Here is a 20642-nt window from a genome sequence, read left to right as displayed (position 1 = left end):
GAGAGAGAGAGAGAGAGAGAGAGAGAGAGGGAGAGGGAGGGAGGGGGGGGGTTGCCGGGTCAAATCTATGAAAAAAGCAAAAATTTGCGCTTACAGGATTGATTGATTGATTGAATATTTTAAAGGTCCGTCCAAAAAAGTCCTTGTGGTCTTGTTTCCATTGAGGTCCTTGGTATTCAATTCATAAACATATAATATTCATAGACCGGCTTGCTTATTGCTCTCACAGAATATGGCAACACTAGAAGTTACAAGTCACGGGGAGAAAAGTAAACAAAACATTGTGTGGATTTATGATGAGACATTTCAACTAGAAATGATGAATTTAGGAGATGTTTGGACGTTGGAGGGACAGCTATTGTGAGTGCAGAATGTTTAATGTGCAGAAGAGGCTGCAGTGCCTATGAGTAAAAGTGCAACAGTATAAAATGGACTCATCTCGTATCAAAAGTAAAAGTACTCATTATGCAGAATGTCCCATTTCAAGTTTTCAAATGTATAAAAACCTTTTGAAAATAGCAGATCTACAAGCTCACAGAGCTTGTAGATCTCTGTGAGCTGTAGATCTCAGCCCTATATATTTCGGCCATTTGAAAATAGCCCTGTAAAAGTACTCACATGGACTGGAGTACTTTTACTTTTGGTACTCAAAGTACATTTTTATACCAATACTCTTGTACCTTTACTGAAATTCATTTTTAATTGACTTTTACTTGTAAGGGAGTATTTCTACATTGCATTATTCATACTTTTACTTAAGTAAAACATGTGAATACTTTTTCCACCACTGGTTATGAACAGAACTGACTATATATTGGCTTGAGGCTAAAGTGGCCAACGTGAAATCGCGCAAAGACACCCGACTTAATGTTTTGAGGTCAAAAATAATAATAAATTAATTCAAAAACCGAGAAAAACCCGAAAATAATAATAAGAAATTAATAAATAACTGAATTAAAACCGGAAAAAAAATGTGCTACTTTTAATATCCAACCTTTCACTTCATATAAGAACCAAACATGATTGTTTAACATGATGATTATGTGTTATTGTCACTGTGAAGAAGTTTGTTGTTTAACGTCATCTTTGTTTTATTTCCAGTGTTCCATGAGGACATTACAGTCTTTAGCTGTTCAGACACAGTTAAAGACTCATATAAAGAGAACATGGTGGGACTGGATGGTGAAGTGATGGTGTACGCAGACTTCAACAAAGGGAAGGCGGTGGAGCCTCAGCCTCCGTTTGTAGATCATATCACCTGGCCAGGAGCTTATGATGCAGCTTGGGGTCTGCAGCACTTCTGCAAAGCCCAGCTGGACATCGTTCGCACTGCCTTGAAGAAACCACCAGTGAAAGGTACATGAATACTATTAACACAATAGCTATTAACTAAAACGGTTGAACACACACACACACACACACACACACACACACACACACACACACACACACACACACACACACACACACACACACACACACACACACATACACCTTTACTTATTTATTGGGATTTTCAATATAAAGACATGAATTATGTCAAAATCCAAGATAATACGATTATACAACCATCAAAATAAAACATATCAGAATGTATTCATATTGTGAGGCATTTCGCTCTCAAAATAACAACCTTTTTGCAAGTGTTATCTCTGTTATCCTGGAAATACATGATGGGGTCTGACTGACAGACAGACAGACAGACAGACAGACAGACAGACAGACAGACAGACACTTTAGCTTAAGTAAAAAATTTGAGTACTTCTTCCACCACTGAAGGATGGTAGAGTGTGTTGTTAATGTTGTTTTATGGTCGGTTAATTAATTAATTAATACAAAACATTGGTGCATGAGTCGCGCACGCATGTGATCCGCAACACAGGTGCGGGGGGGGGGGGGTGGTACAGTTTATGCCCGGTCAACATTAGAGTCTAGCTGGACGGACGGACAGACAGACAGACAGACAGACAGACAGACAGACAGACAGACAGACAGACAGACAGACAGACAGGCCCCACTAGACAACTGGACACATGGAGAAACAAAACCTAAAACATTTTAATGCCAGATTTCACATCCTGAACCTATTGTAGACTTTATGTAGAGACATATTTGGCTGATGGGGGGCAGTTAGCCTAGTGTTGATATTATACAGATATAGAATAAAACTGAACATTAATGACATTTTTCATTGTCGACTACTTCCAGATGGATATATGTACTATGAGGCTCACCACTGTGTGTTCAACTCCAGTGAGCTGAAGGACATACAGTACATACAGTCAATTCATTTCGATGGTGATGAGATCAACAGGTGGGACAGTAGAGTAGGTCAGTATGTTGGATACACTGAGTTTGGTGTGAAGAACGCAGAGCGCTGGAATAAAGATCCTGGAGCACTGGCTAGGATGAGAAGAAACCGAGAGGCACGCTGCAAACCCAACATTGAGAACTACTACTCCTCTGCTCTGAACAAGAGAGGTGAGCTGATCTCAGAGCAGCACTCAACACTCATCACCTCATAAACTATAACATGAAATCACATGATTCTATTCAGAGATTATTAATGGTGTTAATATAGATCATATAAGAATTATTACATATTTCTTTATCTGCTGAGAAACATTTCAGATCCTCTTGATTTATACTGTAACAGGCTGTCACGCAGTGGAAATAGCAGATCTACAAGCTCACAACATGTGGTGTCACCATCGTACAGTAGTATAAATGAAACATAGATCTAGGCTATGAGCGTTTTCACCTACATATAATGACCTGCCTAAAACAAAGACACCAGGATTAATGTTTTTAAATTATCGTTAAAAAGAACCATGCAGGCTAAAACACACCTCTTTACACTTCATTTCACCACCTGATTTTATATTTTAATTATTGTCTTAACTAGTTTGTTTTGTATGTTTTTAATCACAATATTTTACAGGATTATGTGTATTGTTTTGTTTGTTTATTAAGCAATATCATTTTCATACAATGATATTGCTTGGTTTATTGTTTTTTATGTAAAGCACTGTGTAACTGTGAATTATTTAATATGTTTAAATTATATTATATAAATGCATTCTACGTTGTAGAAAACTGTAGACTATTGTAGAATCTACAGTACTCTGGTGCCATCTGGTGGCCAAACACTGACATTTACAGTTACAATTTACAATGTAGGCATTTATCAGACGCTCTTAATCCAGAGTGATTTACAGTAAGCAAGGAAAACATGAGGTAATACATCAAATGCATAGAAATAGTAATCTAGGATCATATGTAAACCAATAACCTATCATCAGTCTAAACAGTATAATATCAAACAAATAAATAAATAATATATACATTGAAACTATCCAAATTATAGGATGCCAGCTTGAACCTGGCATCTGTCTACATAATATTCTATCTAAATTATCTAAATTACATTTTAACCTTTGAATAAGACTGCAAGGTCGTCAAGGCTAGGTCAAGAAGGGAGAAGAGTCTAGGACGTGTGGAGCGTTGTCCAGGGTGTTTTAGAGAAGGGAGAAGAGTCTAGGACATGAGTAGCGTTGTCCAGGGTGTTTTAGAGAAGGGAGAAGAGTCTAGGACATGAGGAACGTTGTCCAGGGTGTTTTAGAGAAGGGAGAAGAGTCTAGGACGTGTGGAGCGTTGTCCAGGGTGTTTTAGAGAAGGGAGAAGAGTCTAGGACGTGTGGAGCGTTGTCCACGGTGTTTTAGGGAAAGGAGAAGAGTCTAGGACGTGTGGAGGCTGAGAGGTTGTATAGGGTTGGATCAGGTATATGGAGGTGTTATACCTTTGGTTGGTTTGTAGGCCAACATCAGTGTTTACTGTTTTGTACTCTGTGAGGGCAGCAACTGGAGGGTCAATGGAGGGAGAGGAGAACGGGGGAGAGCCGGGAAATGTGAACATTTTGGCTGGTTGAAGAACAAGTGTGTTGCAGCTTTCTGGATCATTTGGATGATATGCAATTATTAATGATAATAACAGGTTCCTACTTCCTATGACGGTTATATAATAATAATAATAATAATAATAATAATAATAATAATAATAATAATAATAATAATAATAATCTTATTTATCCAGTGGAGCCCAAAGTGAGTCTGAAGTCAGAGACTCCCCCTCGTCGTGGTGAACACACTCACATGCTGAGGTGCAGCAGCTACGACTTCTATCCTAAAGTGATCCTGGTGACCTGGTGGATAGGTCAAGAACCTTTGACCTCTGGTCTCTCCTCTACTGACGAGCTGTCTGATGGAGACTGGTACTACCAGTACCACTCCTACCTGGAGTACACACCCAGGTACACACCTAACAGACACCTATACATAGAAATACACACCTAATAGACACCTATACAATATATGCTTTAAAAACAAAACAAGTGTTACTCACTTGCTGAAAATTGCCCATTAATTGGTAGGCTAATATTAAGTCACACACACACACACACACACACACACACACACACACACACACACACACGATTCCTCCCGAGTCCCGTGTTTATCACCAGTCTACTCCAGACACAACTACTTGGAAGCTCGTCGTCGTGCAAGCATGACGAACGCACACAGAGACCCGCGAGCGAGTGTGCTCTACATGAATACACACACAGGAATACGTTATAACGTGCATATCTCGTTGCTAAGTTTCTTCTGCCTCTTGCCTTCCTATTTTTTCTGCAATAGTGGAATACACAATAAACACTAGAGCGGAGGAGAGCCCAGCGGTGCATTCACGCTCCTACACAAAAATAGTCATTCTCAAAAAAACTAAATAATCACAAAGATCAACGGATCAATGTGTCGAAGCGCGACGCGTTTCAGTGTGTAGATCGGCTACTTTCACAATCTGTCCTAATGTTAGTGCTAATTAACAGCTGCTCACTCACTGCCAGACCGGGCGGGGAGGAGGGGCCGCTTCAGCTCTGAGCAGATCCACATGGACACACATTCTACTTGAGGACACACGCACGTCATGATTATTTTAGGCTGAGAAAATATCAGTATAAGCTTATCTTATTGCCTATAACGGTCTAGTGATATGGTGCCTAATTGTAGCTGTGTTTTTAATCTTACATTTAAATATAATAGTTCATCGTTTAGTTATTATGATGAGCGGCATGGCTCGTTTTGGGTGCCCTTGGGTCCCCCCCCCCCCCCTGCACCGTGGTGCAGAGGGGGCACCTGTGCGTAGGTACTGATCATCCTCATCAGATAGAAAACATGCTGTGCTTTTTGAAGAGGATCATCAGCAGAAAAACGTGTGTGTGTGTGTGTGTGTGTGTGTGTGTGTGTGTGTGTGTGTGTGTGTGTGTGTGTGTGTGTGTGTGTGTGTGTGTGTGTGTGTGTGTGTGTGTGTGTGTGTGTGTGTGTGTGTGTGTGTTACAGATCAGGAGAGAAGATCACATGCATGGTGGAACATCCCAGCCTGACCGCGCCTATCAAGATGGACTGGGGTCAGTTACTGTAATCTACTCTATTCTACTGTAATCTACTGTAATCTACTGTATTCTACTATATTCTACTGTAATCTACTGTATTCTACTGTTTTGTAAGGGTTCAAGGATTCTTCTCTTTTTGTACCTGAAGGTACATTTGTTTTGCAGAAAGGAAACACAGCAATCCAATTAAAAACAAGACACAATAATAATACAGACACCAGAAATAAGAATCAATACAAATACATTAAAACATCCTAAAAAAGTAACCATTCTAATAATGAGTCGCAGTTTACGGAGCTAGTTCAGGCCAGGCAACTCAAGGGATTGGGGCAACCGATCAGGTGACTAGTCACATGCACTTTCCTCCTGATCGGGTGGTTATAGGTACTGCGCTGTTACCTGCTCACTCTGGCTGCCCTGTCTTGCTGAGCTGACGTGTGTCGCTACTGCTGCTGCTGCCTCTGTTGCTGAGATCCTGCTACCGCTGCTTACCTGCTGCTGCCCATGAAGTCATCCCACCCGCCTCCCCGGCATCCACCTGTAGGCTCTGTTTCTAGATCCCCATGGGGGTTTAATTCATTCCCTGTAAATGCTAATTGGCATGTAACATTCATTAAAATGTTATCCTTACAGGGAATGAATGGATTCAGAGGCCTGACGCCAAACTATGCTTCCTCATGTTTTTTATACCATGCTCAAGCTTGCTAATAAATATATATTCTAATCCAATCTAAGAGTTGTCTGACTGAAAGAAGGTCATGACAGGAGCCTCACCTACTTAGAGCTTAAGTGTCAGATCAGGTACATCATCTTTGTTTACTATTGGCTGCAGGTACAGTATAAAGACATTTATAGAATTTATAATATAATATAATATAATATAATATAATATAATATAATATAATATAATATAATATAATATAATATAATATCATTCATATAATATTTGTATTGTCAGATGACTCCATGCCAGAGTCAGTGAAGAACAAGGTGGCCATGGGAGCATCAGGTCTGGTTCTGGGTCTGGTCTTGTTCCTGTCTGGATTCATCTACTACCATTGGAAGAAACAAGGTGATTAGCATGTTTAATTAACATGTTTCATTAATTAATCTACTACCAGTGGAAGAAACAAGGTGATTAGCATGTTTAATTAGCATGTTTCATTAATTAATCTACTACCAGTGGAAGAAATGAGGTCAGATCAACAGAGGATCACATGACATGTGGAACCCTCACATAAATGCAAACAAACAAACCTAAACTGGTTTATATTGGTTTAGAACCTTATCCAGTTTAGACCAGTTAGACGACCTAGTTAGAGGTCAAAGTGTGTTCTATGTTGTCACATTTAGTCTTAAATAAGAGTCAAATGTTCACATTAGTTCTGACATGTGACCCTGATGACTGAACCCTAATGTTGTTGTGTTGTTGTGTTATTGTGTTGTGTGTACATTTATGCATTTTATGGAGAAATACACACAATACAGTACATAGGATTTATTTGTGTGTCTGTTTTAACTGTCTCTCTTCTTCTATCAGGTCGTATTCTGGTGCCGACAGCCAATGACGATCTTTAGACTCCTCCCACACACCCAGGTTCACTTCCTCTTTCTTTTTACTAAACCTTTTTACATATACATTCATACAGTTTTAATGTATAAAAGTGTATACAACTAGAAAACATACACATAACAACATGCTTGTGTAAGAAGTGAAACAACTAGCCTGGTACACCATCCCGGTCGCGTGAATTCACATTATCATGTGTCTTCTGCTTAATTTCTTATAATAATGAATCTAATAATCAAATGTAATAATCAAAAGATTTGTTGTATCAGACAACACTGATGACAATGTGATCAGATGGGGGGGTGGGGGTGCTCTTGGTGAACTGTGTAGTTTGGACCATTCATCATCAATCAAATATAAACATGTTTTACTTGACGCAGGAGTTTAGATCCCATAGCCTGAGAGGACGTTCAGGTGACTCAGTTAGGAAGTGAAGAGACGACACAATGCAGCCAAACTCTGAACCAATCATTTAAACACAACATTTCAGTGAAATGAACCCAATGATTCAGTTCATTGAACACAACATTTAAGTGAACTGTACCCAATGATTCAGTTCATTGAACACAACATTTAAGTGAACTGTACCCAATGATTCAGTTCATTGAAAACACTGATCATTCCATCACTAGCAGGATCAAAGACAGAACCTTGTGGTCCAAAGGAGAGTGTTCTACCAACTGAGCTGCCCTTCCTACTAAGATACACTATTGACAAAGTATTGGTCAAATGTTGTTTGAATGGACTGAGTTGTTTCTACTTTGATGGTTACTGTAGTTACAGGGAAGGTGCTGGGAGGTTAGGTTTTTAAGTAGTTTAGGCCTGCTAATAACTTGTTCATGATCTATTAACTATTAATAGCATAGTTTTATAAATAATCGTTAAAGCATTAACCATTAACACACATTTAACAAGTTATAAATAACACATGAACTAATCATTTGGGATTGATTAATTAAATTTTATAAGGGAAGGTTATTCTAAAGTGTTAACATGTTCACACAGTTAATACATTCTGATTCTTCTTGGTTTATTGTCTTTTCACAGAACACCTGGGTGTGTTTTCAGAGAAGCAGTCATCGCTGCCCCTGGTGGAGAGAGGAGTAAATACATGTGTGTCCATTCAACTTTTAAATACTAATAACAGCAGCAAAATGATGACATCATCAACCTTTTTCACAAATGTGTCCTTTACACAATTAAAAATGCTAATTAGCTAGCCAAGGCTAACGAGAATTAGTGTGCAGACTCTGTCTTTTCCCGGTGTTTCGCCCAGTTCGACGGCACGGAACGTCGGAACGGCACGTACTGGCGCCATTATCATTTGGCGAAGTGCGCCATTTAATATCATGCAGGATTTACACACTGCTTTAGCTCTGTGTTCATTGCCAGATTTACAATTGTGTTTTCTGTAGGTTTTAAACGAGGATAGCCGGGTTTGGCTTGTTTTGTGTGTAAATCGCTGCATGTTGAACTGCGTTTCCAAACTGTAATGGCGTCGATGTCTCCTGTACTTGGAATTCACTAAAACGTGTTATAAACATCATTGATGAATGAATGGCTTTTGCTTTTTGATATTATGATAAGTTTAATTTGATCATATCTATAGAAAATGTAATAGTGTCTCTTACCAGGCGATTAAATCAGATAACCTCGGGCCATTGTGTTGTGTTGGATCCTCTGTCCTGTCAGGACAACATTCCAATCGGACTCTTGTTTAATTTGCTAATGTAGCGTTCCTTGTCGAGTGGCAACAAGGTTCTGTGCCTGTGATCTGGTAAGCCATGACGCCTGCTTTTTAAATTGGTATACTTTTACAGCATATGAGTTTGAAAACCCCACATCCCTCGGTCTATACCAGCTGGGGGAAATCTGTGTTTTCCCCCGAGCCGACTCCGCCCCCCTAGGTACGACCCACTGATGACACTACGCCGTGTGGATGTATTCCCCCTGTGGTGTGTGTGTGTGTAGAGCTGAGGATGGATCATGATTGGTGAACCAATCCGACTGCTGTCCAGTCATGGTCTGGTTGGCCTTTTAAAAGCAGGAAGTTGTCATTCAACAACAGATTTGTTTGCAGATTTTGCACAGGCGGGCAGAGTGTGATCCAGCGTCACCCATGGTAAATGTAATAGTTCATTTATAGTTATTGCTACTTTTAAATGGGGCTAACAATGGAGTGTGTAGCTTGTGGGGCAGAATTCTGCCATTAAGGTGCGCTCCACTCTGCTCGCCCTGTGGTAAGGATGTTTTTATTATGTGTGCGTAATGTCAGGTTGTTTTGAAATGTGTGTCAATGTATTAATCTATTTAATGCAGTCAGATTGTTTTGTGTACATGGTATGTAGTTGTATGTTTTTAAACCCACTGTATTTATATAATGATGGTCCATTTGAACTCCTATTTGATGCCTTCTGTGAGCATAGTGAACTAATATGTGTGTGTGCTCTTTTGCAGTGCAGTGAAACGACTAACCTATGAGTTAATTACTCCCTTTTTGTGTGCTGTGGCTTATCTGCTCTGGACAATGCTTGGGGAGATGTGTTCTATTGACCAGTAGTATTGCAGTGGCATAATCTTTTTTAATAATTTAATGTGAATAAAATGTAAAACTTTTGCAACGTCATGGTGTCATTGCTGAGCCTCCTACCCAGTTTTCAAAGCTCTGTTAAACAAACCTCCTTTTAATGTTGAGCCTTAATTGGCTTGTTGGTTTAAATCCAACTGGCGTAGTCAGTAGTATTTATGATTTTAGTAACCCCTATTTTGGCCAGGGTGGTTACATATGGATTTAATTACCTCAAAGGACTTTTCCCCCTATACCACCTTCTATTCATTTAAAAAGTAAACCCTCATGCCAGACCGAGTCGAAAGCTTTCTGGAAATCGACTGTGTGTGTGTGTGTGTGTGTGTGTGTGTGTGTGTGTGTGTGTGTGTGTGTGTGTGTGTGTGTGTGTGTGTGTGTGTGTGTGTGTGTGTGTGTGTGTGTGTGTGTGTGTGTGTGTGTGTGTGTGTGTGTGTGTGTGTGTGTGTGTGTGTGTGCTGGCATGGGAGGGTCTAATGGTCAGTGGTGTAAAGAAACTAAGTACATGTACTTACTTTACGTACAGTACAATTTTTAGGTATTTGTACTTTACTTGAATATTTCCAATCTCCAATACTTTTACTTCTACTTCACTACATCTCAGAGGCAAATATTATACTTTTACTCCACTACAATTATTTGGAAACTTTAGTTACTTTGTTTTTGTCCATTTGAAAATGGCTAATCTACAATCTACAATCTACAATCTACAAGGTCACAATGAGCCGCGATGCGACGCATTGTGAGCTTGTAGATCTGCCATTTTCAAATGATTTTTTTACATTTACACCTGAAATGGGACATTCTGCATAATGAGTACGTTCTACACTGGCACTTTAAGTACATTTTGATACTTTTGATACTTTTACTCAAGTACATTTTCAATTCCGGACTTTTACTTGTAACAGAGCAGTATTGATACTTTTACTTGAGCAAAAAAATGTAGTACTTTTTCCACCACTGGTAATCCGTCCATGGTATTGAGGATTGTGAAGAAATTGATTGAGTGATTCTTTAATGGTCTGCTTCTTGTTAATGGTGTCCTGTCTCCTGTCCTTGCTTGTCATGGCTGCCAACTAAAAGAAAGATCAAGCAAGACTATAACCAGGGGTCATCAACATGTCCGTACACAGACAAATGTGTCCGTGGCAAAGACTTGGTCTTGTCCGTGGCAATTTTTTTGATTTACACACCATTATAATGTTCTTATTTAGTTTTCTTCAGAATATGTAAGACTCTGATTTACTATGACACTATGTATGGAACATTAGGAGTCCTACTAGTACTAGTGGTTCTTAAATGTTTTGTTTGCAAGGACCACCGTAACTCTGAGAGTGTACAAATTTGTACACTCTCAGAGTTACAGACCTGTTATATGGTCATTCAGGGCTAGCTCTTTATGTGTTTCTGGTAATATTATTGTCCACTCATTTTGTATGTCTGTGGCAAAAATTGAATTTTGACCAAAATGTCCACCACAAGAAAGCATGGTGATGACCCCTGCTATAACTGAAGAGAGATACCTCCTCCACCAACCAACCCCAGCCCCATCCATCCTGAAAACCTGACCTCATAGCTTTTTAGATGTTGAGATGCTGAATTTCAATTAATAAACATGTCAAAACCTCTTTAAAAGTAGTTGTTTTTGTTGTGGTTGTGTATTAATAACATGTCCAAAATAGGACTGCTGGACACGACCATCCACAGTTGTTGTGAGAGAGACACTAGTCGACTCCAGGTTGAACTTCAATGTTAATGTTAATGCCATTTTAATACATTCTCAATGTGCTCCTGCGTGCTAGCCCACAGCTTGATAAACCTGTTGTATGACTGGTTCTCACTGATAACGACAAAAATAGCAGATCTACAAGCTCATAGCGCGGCACCGAGTGCCTAAGAGCTTGTAGATCTGCTATTTTTGAAAGATCTTGAACATTTGTGCATATCTTTGAATATTTATATTTATAAGCGAACATTTTTAACTCAAATCATTGCTTCTGGGGGTCCCTGGCACAAAACATTTTCAGATGGGGGTCCGTGGCCAAATGTAGCCTATATCAATTTAGGGGTCCTTGGCATGAAAAAGGTTGAAACCCACTTTTGTTCAGTAACAGGTGTCTCTCCAGCTCTCTATTAAATAGAAGATACATTTTCAGGTTGGGATACTAATTGTATGTAATGCTAACTAAATGCCTCAACTCCTACAATGCCAAGTGCTTAAGTTGTCAGGGTGAGGGGTCCCCATTTCAAATGTCATTATCTTGGGGGTCACGTCTGAAAAGTTTGGGAATCTGTAGTGCCACATTTTCTTATTCCTCTCCTGCCCAGTAGGCGGCGCGCCTGCTTATTGGAGTCGGACGCAACTTCCTTGAAAAGCCAGACAAGAAGAACAACAAATCAGGATTGCCATGTCTGCTTATTATAAGTAAGGTTTCTTGTAAATATTAAAAGTTGCGGCGAGTTGCGTTTTTTGTGCCAGGGACCCCCGCACCAGATTTGTGTTGTTAAAATGTTTCAAAGATAATAGTAGATCTAGCAGATCTACAAGCTCACAGTCACAACGTGTTGTGAGCTTGTAGATTGTCTCTTTTCAAATAGGCTAGATATATCATATAGGTTTAAAGTGCTCATGTGGCCTGCTTTTGGGCTTGTTTTCTTAGACCTGATTGCTTATTTCTCTCACAAAACCTGGCAACACTGCTCTAGTGCCACAATGCAGTAGTGAAAACAGCATGGTGTGTTGACTGACTGTTGTTGACACTTTAAAATACCATAGATTTATATCAAAGTCAAATGCAAAGAAAAGTAAAACGTGTCGTTTCTAAACAGTGTCGTCGTTAAGCAGCAGGAGGACGTTTGTTAGCAGCTCAACCACTGAAACACAGCAGGTATAAAGATCAACTCATTCAGGTTGTTTTGCATCTATGTTAGCCATGAGAGTTCCTGCTTTAGAGTGGTGTTCGATTTGTTTTACATTTACAACTCTCACATGTACATAAACGTTCACATTTCAAATATAAAGTGCTGACCCATGAGCCACGGATGTTACAAGTTGATCCGTTCCGCGATAAGTACCCGTATCTCCCGTATTGTTCAATAAAAAACATTTTAATCCGATCGCCGGCCATTTTCTCCAAGTTTTCTCCCATGCTTTCAACCATGCGACACTAACGGTTGGGAGGTGTATTGCACTCTGATGATCGGATCTAAATGCTTTTTATTGAACAATACGGGAGATACGGTACTTATCGCGGAACGGATCAACTTGTAACATCCGTGGCTCAGGGGTATAAAGCACTTCTGAACGTTTATGTACATGTGAGAGTTGGCAATGTAAAAACATCGAACACCACTCTAAACCAGGAACTCTCGGTTCCATGACTGTCATGTTTCAGGGCTACATCTATGTATCATTTTAGATGAACGGATCACGTCTTGTTTAATCTATTTGTCTTTATTAACGCATCGTTTAAGTTGGAACATAAATCCAATTACTTTAATAGCTGTTAGGTTGTTATAAGGTGATCATAAACACAAACAATAGCTCCAGACCATAGCAGCAGCAATAATACATGTATGGTTTTGTTAGCCTGGGACCAGGCTATGGTTTTGTTGTTGTTGACGTCACTATTGTCACTGTAACCCTATAGTTCAGTGGTTCTAAACCTGTGGGTCGGGACCCCCAGGGGGGTCCCCACATGATTTTGGGGGGTCCCCAGGTGACAGTGAAGTGACAATTTTAGGACTTTTAAGACCTTTTTAATACCTCGAAAATAATTTACTGCATCAAAAGTAATCAACAAAGTACTATAAAAAACTGGTCAAACATTGGCCAAATTGTCAAATAATATAAGAAATAGGCAAACGTTTTGAAAATAGCCGAGCTTATAGATCTGCTATTTTCACAATAGCAGATCCTCAACTCCTACCCTTATCAGGGTGGGGGGTCCTCAGTTCAAATATGATTATCTTGGGGGGTCACGGCCTGTAAACCACCAGTAGTATCTTTACTCTGTCAGACAGAGTCTGTCTGTAATGTTAATGTGATTGTCAAGTGAAGTTAGAGCTCCATGTCTTCATGCACCTTGAATCCTTCTACCAACTAAACATCTGTCATGCTGTATTGTGTCAGACCTAGAATGACCATCCAGGTAATGCATGGAATTGGAAATGATCTCCCTGTCTTGTTCATGGGCTGCAAATTGACAGTTTAGCTCCAAACTCACCTGTCTGCTGTTATTATAATTGACAAAGGTTTTCTCCTTATTTTTCAAATTATATAGTGTGTAAACTTTATTGTTACATCACAATTTTACGAAAACGGCAAACACGCAGTGGTAATATTAATTCAGCTTTAAATGCTGAAAAGAAGAAAAAAAAAGTTGAATTTGCATCATGTCTATAATATGCATACAAGCAATAGATCGTTTGACATAGGGCCATAGGCCTATATCTTTTGAACTGGTGGGTTTTTTCCACATACAAATATTATTTTAACACTTACTGTACAATTTTTGGAAAAACATTCTTCCTCATATATTAATAATACCCAATGATCACCGTTTTAGGGGAAGTAGAACCATGGAACCCTAAAGTCCTTATTCTATTCCATCATTTCAGACAAGTGTGTGGAGTCCAGACTAAAGGTGAAGATGAACTCTCCAGACTCAGCCAGTGCCATTTCTATTAAACAGGAACCTGAAGACCATCCATACCTCAGTACGTTTAATGTTCTCTCTCTTTCTTAAATATGTTTCTGTTCTGTTGTAGAGCTGTGTCGCAATATGAACATTTTACTATGCAATAGTCATGACAAAATATATGATTGATAATATCCCGATGATTAAAGATGATTAAACAAATTGGCCATGTTGCCTTGTGGTGCACACGCCATAGGCACCGGAAGGGGGGTCAGAAGGGCCTAGCAATCGGCTTGTCGATCTCGCCGACCGCTGGTCTATTTATTTAAAGACGGGGTGCCGTGATTTTCAGTGATTTCTTTCCCCCCCTAAAACATAATCATCAGGTATTATGTTTATACTAGGAGGAAGATCTTTTTTCAAAAAAGTGTTATGTAGACAGAAAGTAGGGATGCACCGAATATTCGGCCACCGAAACATATCGGCCGAAAATGGTTAAAAAATGCATTTTCGGCTTTCGGCCGAAAGGGTTTTAACGCCGAAAAAATATCACCGAAAGACACCGAAACATATCGGCCGAAAAACACCGAAACATATCGGCCGATATCACCGAAAGACACCGAAACAATGCCATTTTCAAAAAATCTTGAAATAAAATGTGAAATATTATTATTATATAATTATATAAATGTTTACATTTTACAATCTTTCAGCAGTCAGTCTGGAATTAATGTATGGATTCAAAAGTGCTGAATAAATGTTTTATGGACCCATAATAGTGATTATTATTTAAGTTAAGTTTTGCCATAATCGGGTAGCTGATCAACATTGGTAAACAAATAAATTCATTATATATATGTATATATATTTATCATATTCGGCCTTTCGGTATTCGGTTTTCGGCCAACTGTTTTCTATTTTCGGCATTCGGTTTCGGCCAAGAATTTCCCATTCGGTGCATCCCTAACAGAAAGTGTTTATGTTTTTATGTGGACACGCCTCCAGTTCATTAAGTATACCTGGTTCTCACCTTAGCACCTCCTCCACCACCTTAGCACCACCCACCTGTCCTAGTCCCTCCTCCTCCTCATGCCCACACCTGTTGTTTTATGATAATGAGGGGGAGGGTATATTTTTATTGTGTCATTAAATGGCTGTTTTTCTATTGGCACGTTTGACCCTCAAGGTTTCAGCCTCCAGGAAGAAACTCAAAATAGTCAGAGAAGACATAAAACACCATAAAAACATCACCAGGGGGCTTAATGAAGTTCTATCAACCTCATAAACACATGAAAAACAGAAAAAGTGCAAAATCATGGCACCACCTCTTTAAAAAAAGAATCCCCGACCAGCGCTGGTGTAGCACCTCACTGTTCCCATCGTGTTGCACAATGGTTGTTGTGTATTGGCTGCATTGGCTTGCCTCTCGCCGCAATGACCGTTCTGTTACTGGCTACGTGTGCAGTTGCTCTCTCAACTCGATAAACTAGGAGCCAGACAAGCTAATACTCAACAAATCGCTGTTCTTTACGTATTCTGCCTGTGGGTGTGAAAGAAGCAGATGCCCGTGGGGCTCGGGCTGCAAGAATCAAGTGCTGCTATGATAGACTGACTGACCAGTGATCAGATTACTGCAGCGCAAATCTACATAAACGTTCAGATTTCAAATATTAAGTGCTGACCCCCATGCCACGGATTTAACAAGTTGAGGCTTAAAAGGTCTTGTACCTGTATCTTCCGTATTGTTCAATAAAAAGCGTTTTAATCCGATCAGCGGCCATTTGTTCCGAATTTTCTCTGATACTTTCAACTATGCGACACTACTGGTTGGGAGGTGTATTGCACTCTGATACATTACAATTTATTTTATTGAAAATGGCCGCCGATCGGATTAAAATGCTTCTTATTGAACAATACGGAAGATACAGGTACTTAAACCTTTTGCGCCTCAACTCGTTACATCCGTGGCTCGGGGGTCAGCACTTTATATTTGAAATCTGAACGTTTATGTAGATGTGGCAGTTGTATTTGTAAAAAAATCGGAACCCAGGAACAAGTGGGCCCATGACTGTCATGGTATGACAGTCATGTTTCAGGGCTACAGCTAGGCTAGATTTGATATTTCATATGGAGTATAGCTGACATCTCACCAATACTGTGTTAGAACAGCATTTTAGGTTTGTCATGTCCATAACAAGACAGACTGCAGGTGACGATGAACTCTCCAGACTCAGCCAGGGACATTTCTATTAAACAGGAGGAACCTGAAGACCACCCACTATTCTTTTCTCTTCTGTTGTAGGGCTGTCACAATATCTAATTTTACTAAGAAATAATCATGACAAAATATATCATGACAATGATAATATCCTGATGATTAAAACAAATTGCTCACTCTGTCTGGTTGCAGAAACATGGAAAAACTGATTGGCTACTTTCAGCTTATTCACTTAAGACCATTATTTGCATCGCAGGAATCCACCTTTTGACACATTCTTCCTTGTGCAATCCTAAATTACGAAGGATTTCTTCCCTAATATATATAAATCCTATAATCTTTGCTCCCAAGATTCATATGTTGGAGAGTTGGTCTTTGCCATTTTGCCTTTGCCTTCTGCAAATATTATTGTTATTTTTTTCTTCAGTGAACAAAGTCCTTTTTCAATTCCTTCATTTTAGACCAGTGTGTGGAGTCCAGACTGCAGGTGAAGATGAACTCTCCAGACTCAGCCAGGGACATTTCTATTAAACAGGAGGAACCTGAAGACCATCCACACCTCAGTAAGTTTCATATAGTCTCTCTTTCTTTCATATTTTCTGTTTTGTTGTAGAGCTGTTACAATAATAACACTGATCCCTAGCGTCCCTATTTTCTTTTGGGGGGGGGGGGGGGGGGGCATTTGCTGAAATTAACTGATCTACAAGATCTCTAGCTTGTAGATCAGCTATTTTAGGTAAAGAGATTTGGTGTAGAGGGTACATAGCAAATTGTCTGGGAGATAAGTGGGTTATTGATCTGAGTCTAATGATCATTACATCCCGATGAAGAAGAAAAAATGTACAGTTATGTACAGTATATGGACAATCAAAATCAGTTGTAAATATAACTTTGATGTGGTGTCATAATTAAACTTAATGTTGACACACTGACTATCAAGAAAATTAAAACATGGCACTCATGTCAAAAAGGATGCCGTCCCCTGGGCTATGGACCTTTACTTTACTAACATTGAGACTGGACGCACAGGTGATTGTTTCATGCAATCAATTCCCAACCTGTTGTTTCGGGGTGCGCTGGTTTCAGCACACATAGATATATATAAAGGCTAGATGGCTCAAGGGGGCGTCGCAAGCGTAGCTCAACCGCGGCCATCTTGCAACAGTCATTCATAACATTATGTCTATGGTGCATGTACTTTGAAATAACCATAGCGTGCTCAATTTTCATCCGATTTTCAAATGGTTTGGTGTTTTGTAAACACCAAAGATGTAGTTATGATACTGCATACTTATAATTATAATCATGTTTTTTCAACACCAAACTATTTGAAAATCTGATGAAAATTGAGCACGCTATGGTTATTTCAAAGTACATGCACCATAGACATAATGTTATGGATGACCGTCCCAAGATGGCCGCCATGTGGCAACGTCGTACTCTTTGGCCAGCAGCGCGGGTGAGTCATATAGCCTTTATATATATCTATGTCAGCACACCCCAACCCCCTCTTGTGTGTTGGCTAGTGAGGCGCGTCCTAGCGAGACCTGACAGAATGGGTTTCATTGCACGCATACTGGTTGCACGCATACTGGTTCTTATCAGTGTGACGTCGTCTGTTAAGGGGTCTATACATTCAACCGCAACTTTAAGTGGCAATTTTCAAGTAGGCAAGTATAGAGAAAACATTGGTATAGCGTGAAGTTGAGCGGAGATGGCCAACAGTGTAGTGTGGAGTTGGAACGCCGGCATTGGTCTGCAGGGTAGCTTGGGTTTGAGCGATGGGAAGGTGGTGCTGGTCTGTTGGCTACAACAATGCTCCCTGGTCAGCTGGAAGGCAAGCCTACGAAACTGATGACATCAAAGGGCCACAATGAATTATTACACAATAGGGGTAGGCACCCTTACGTACGAGTAACAACATTGGCGCAGGGGAGGGTGATCATTGGCACACTGACATAAGTGTGAGAGAGAGTTTTTTTTTCCTTTTAAAATCGAATATTCAAAAAAGGTTTAGTCAGTTAAATTAAGTCTCCTCACATCTATATACAAATTACATCCTGCACATCATTCTACATTCATTCAAACTGATAACTCTGACTGGGGAGGCAGTGTGGGAGATAGGTGGGTCATTGAGTCTAATGTTTGTTATGTATAGCCTATGGAACAATCAAAATCAGATGGAAATACGACATTTTGATGTGGTGTCATACTTAAACTTAAGGCACACTGACTATCAAGAAGATAAAAACATGGCACTTCATGTCGAAAAGGTTGCCGACCCCTGTTCTACATGGACAAAGGAAGAATAGTGTTACATTTTAGAAATCCATTGTTCAATATCATGTTATTGTTCTGCTCCTAGACATCCTGCACCTTGTTGTGTGTAAAGAGGAGGATTCTTCTGAACAGGAGAGGAGCCCCAGTCTGCTCCACGAGAAACCAGAGCCTTCACACATTAAAGAAGAACGAGAGGAGCTACTTCAAAGACCAGAGGAGCCTGATGGATCATTGTTGACATTACTAGCAGTGAAAAGTGAAATTGATGAAGACATCTCTTCACACTGTTCTGAAGTTGAAGTTGAGCTTGAATCTGACACTGAAATCACTGAAGACAGTGATGATTGGGGTGAGACAAGTGGAGGTGTCCACACTGGAGAAAAACCATTCCAGTGTAAACTTTGTAACAAGAGTTTCACTCAGTCAGGTAACCTGAAGAGACACCAGCGTGTCCACACTGGAGAAAAAACATTCCAGTGTAAACTTTGTAACAAGAGTTTCACTCAGTCATGTGACCTGAAGACACAACAGCGTGTCCACACTGGAGAAAAACCATTCCAGTGTAAACTTTGTAACAAGAGTTTCACTCAGTCAGGTAACCTGAAGAGACACCAGCGTGTCCACACTGGAGAAAAAACATTCCAGTGTGAACATTGTGACAAGATTTTCACTCAGTCATGTGACCTGAAGACACACCAGCGTGTCCACACTGGAGAAAAACCTTTCCAGTGTAAACTGTGTAACAAGAGTTTCAGTCAGTCAGGTGTCCTGAAGAAACACCAGCGTGTCCACACTGGAGAAAAAACATTCCAGTGTAAAATGTGTAACAAGAGTTTCAGAGAGTCAGGTAGTCTGAAGACACACCAGCGTGTCCACACTGGAGAAAAAACATTCCAGTGTAAACTGTGTAACAAGAGTTTCAGAGAGTCAGGTAACCTGAAGACACACCAGCGTGTCCACACTGGAGAAAACCCATTCCAGTGTAAACTGTGTAACAAGAGTTTCAGTCAGTCAGGTCAGCTGAAGACACACCAGCGTGTCCACACTGGAGAAAAACCATTCCAGTGTAAACATTGTAACAAGAGTTTCAGTCAGTCAGGTCAGCTGAAGACACAACACCACCGTACAGAGGCGTGCTTAATGATCAGGAGGCCCTAGGCAAACCCCAGTATATATATATATATAAGAGAGAGAGAGAGAGAGAGAGAGAGAGAGAGAGAGAGAGAGAGAGAGAGAGAGAGAGAGAGAGAGAGAGAGAGAGAGAGAGAGGAGAGAGAGAGAGAGAGAGAGAGAGAGAGAGAGAGAGAGAGAGAGAGAGAGAGAGAGAGAGAGAGAGAGAGAGAGAGAGAGAGAGAGAGAGAGAGAGAGAGAGAGAGAGAGAGAGAGAGAGAGAGAGAGAGAGAGAGAATTTATGGATGTTTTTTCTTTATGCCGGTGGCCTATATGGAATAAGTCTCCTCTGGTTTGAGGGAGGCCCTAGTGTTGAGATATCATGGGGCCCCCTGACTGTTTGGGGGGGCATGTTGGATGTTTTTTAAGGGCCTCTAATGGATTGGAAAGCTGTTTATTTCTATTTTTATATATTTTACAAAAATTAAGAAAAAAATCTCATGGGGCCCCCTGCCTGTGTGGTGGCCCAGGCGGCCGCCGAACCTTGCCTACAGCAAAGCACGGCCCTGCCAGCGTATCCACACTGGGAAAAAGCTTTTCTCTGTAAACATTCTCTGTCTTTCCACTGTCAATTGTAAACATTGTGACAAGAGTTTCAGTCAGTTAGGTGACCTGAAGTCACGCAATCGTACCCACACTGGAGAAAAAGCTTTCTCTGTAAAAATTGTCTTTCCACTGTCAAGTGTCAACATTGTGACAAGAGATTCAATCACCCAGGTGACTTTAAA

The 20642-nt window shown here is 40.1% G+C and overlaps 1 protein-coding gene across 6 annotated transcripts in view; it reads left to right on the top strand.

Annotated features, from left to right (window-relative positions):
• Positions 1-20642, top strand: part of LOC308104238 (H-2 class II histocompatibility antigen, E-S beta chain-like) — a 110122-nt gene that overhangs the window by 67037 nt on the left and 22443 nt on the right. The window contains exons 3-9 of one of the 6 annotated variants that reach the window (XM_080454612.1): positions 1102-1356; positions 2209-2481; positions 4093-4309; positions 5400-5467; positions 6411-6524; positions 6993-7049; positions 8070-9638. The exons of 4 other annotated variants lie outside the window; for them this stretch is intronic. In XM_080454612.1, the coding sequence (XP_080310738.1) occupies positions 1102-1356; positions 2209-2481; positions 4093-4309; positions 5400-5467; positions 6411-6524; positions 6993-7030 (965 nt within the window). In that variant the 3' untranslated portion in view covers positions 7031-7049; positions 8070-9638. Of the gene's footprint in view, positions 1-1101; positions 1357-2208; positions 2482-4092; positions 4310-5399; positions 5468-6410; positions 6525-6992; positions 7050-8069; positions 9639-20642 lie in introns of those variants that run through there. One more of the 6 variants, XM_080454613.1, reaches the window with a different exon arrangement.

Source organism: Gymnoscopelus braueri (genome assembly GCF_963280865.1).
Source record: "Gymnoscopelus braueri genome assembly, chromosome: 1".
In the NCBI taxonomy this organism is placed as follows: Eukaryota; Metazoa; Chordata; class Actinopteri; order Myctophiformes; family Myctophidae; genus Gymnoscopelus; species Gymnoscopelus braueri.
This window is presented reverse-complemented; position numbering and strand designations above follow the sequence as displayed.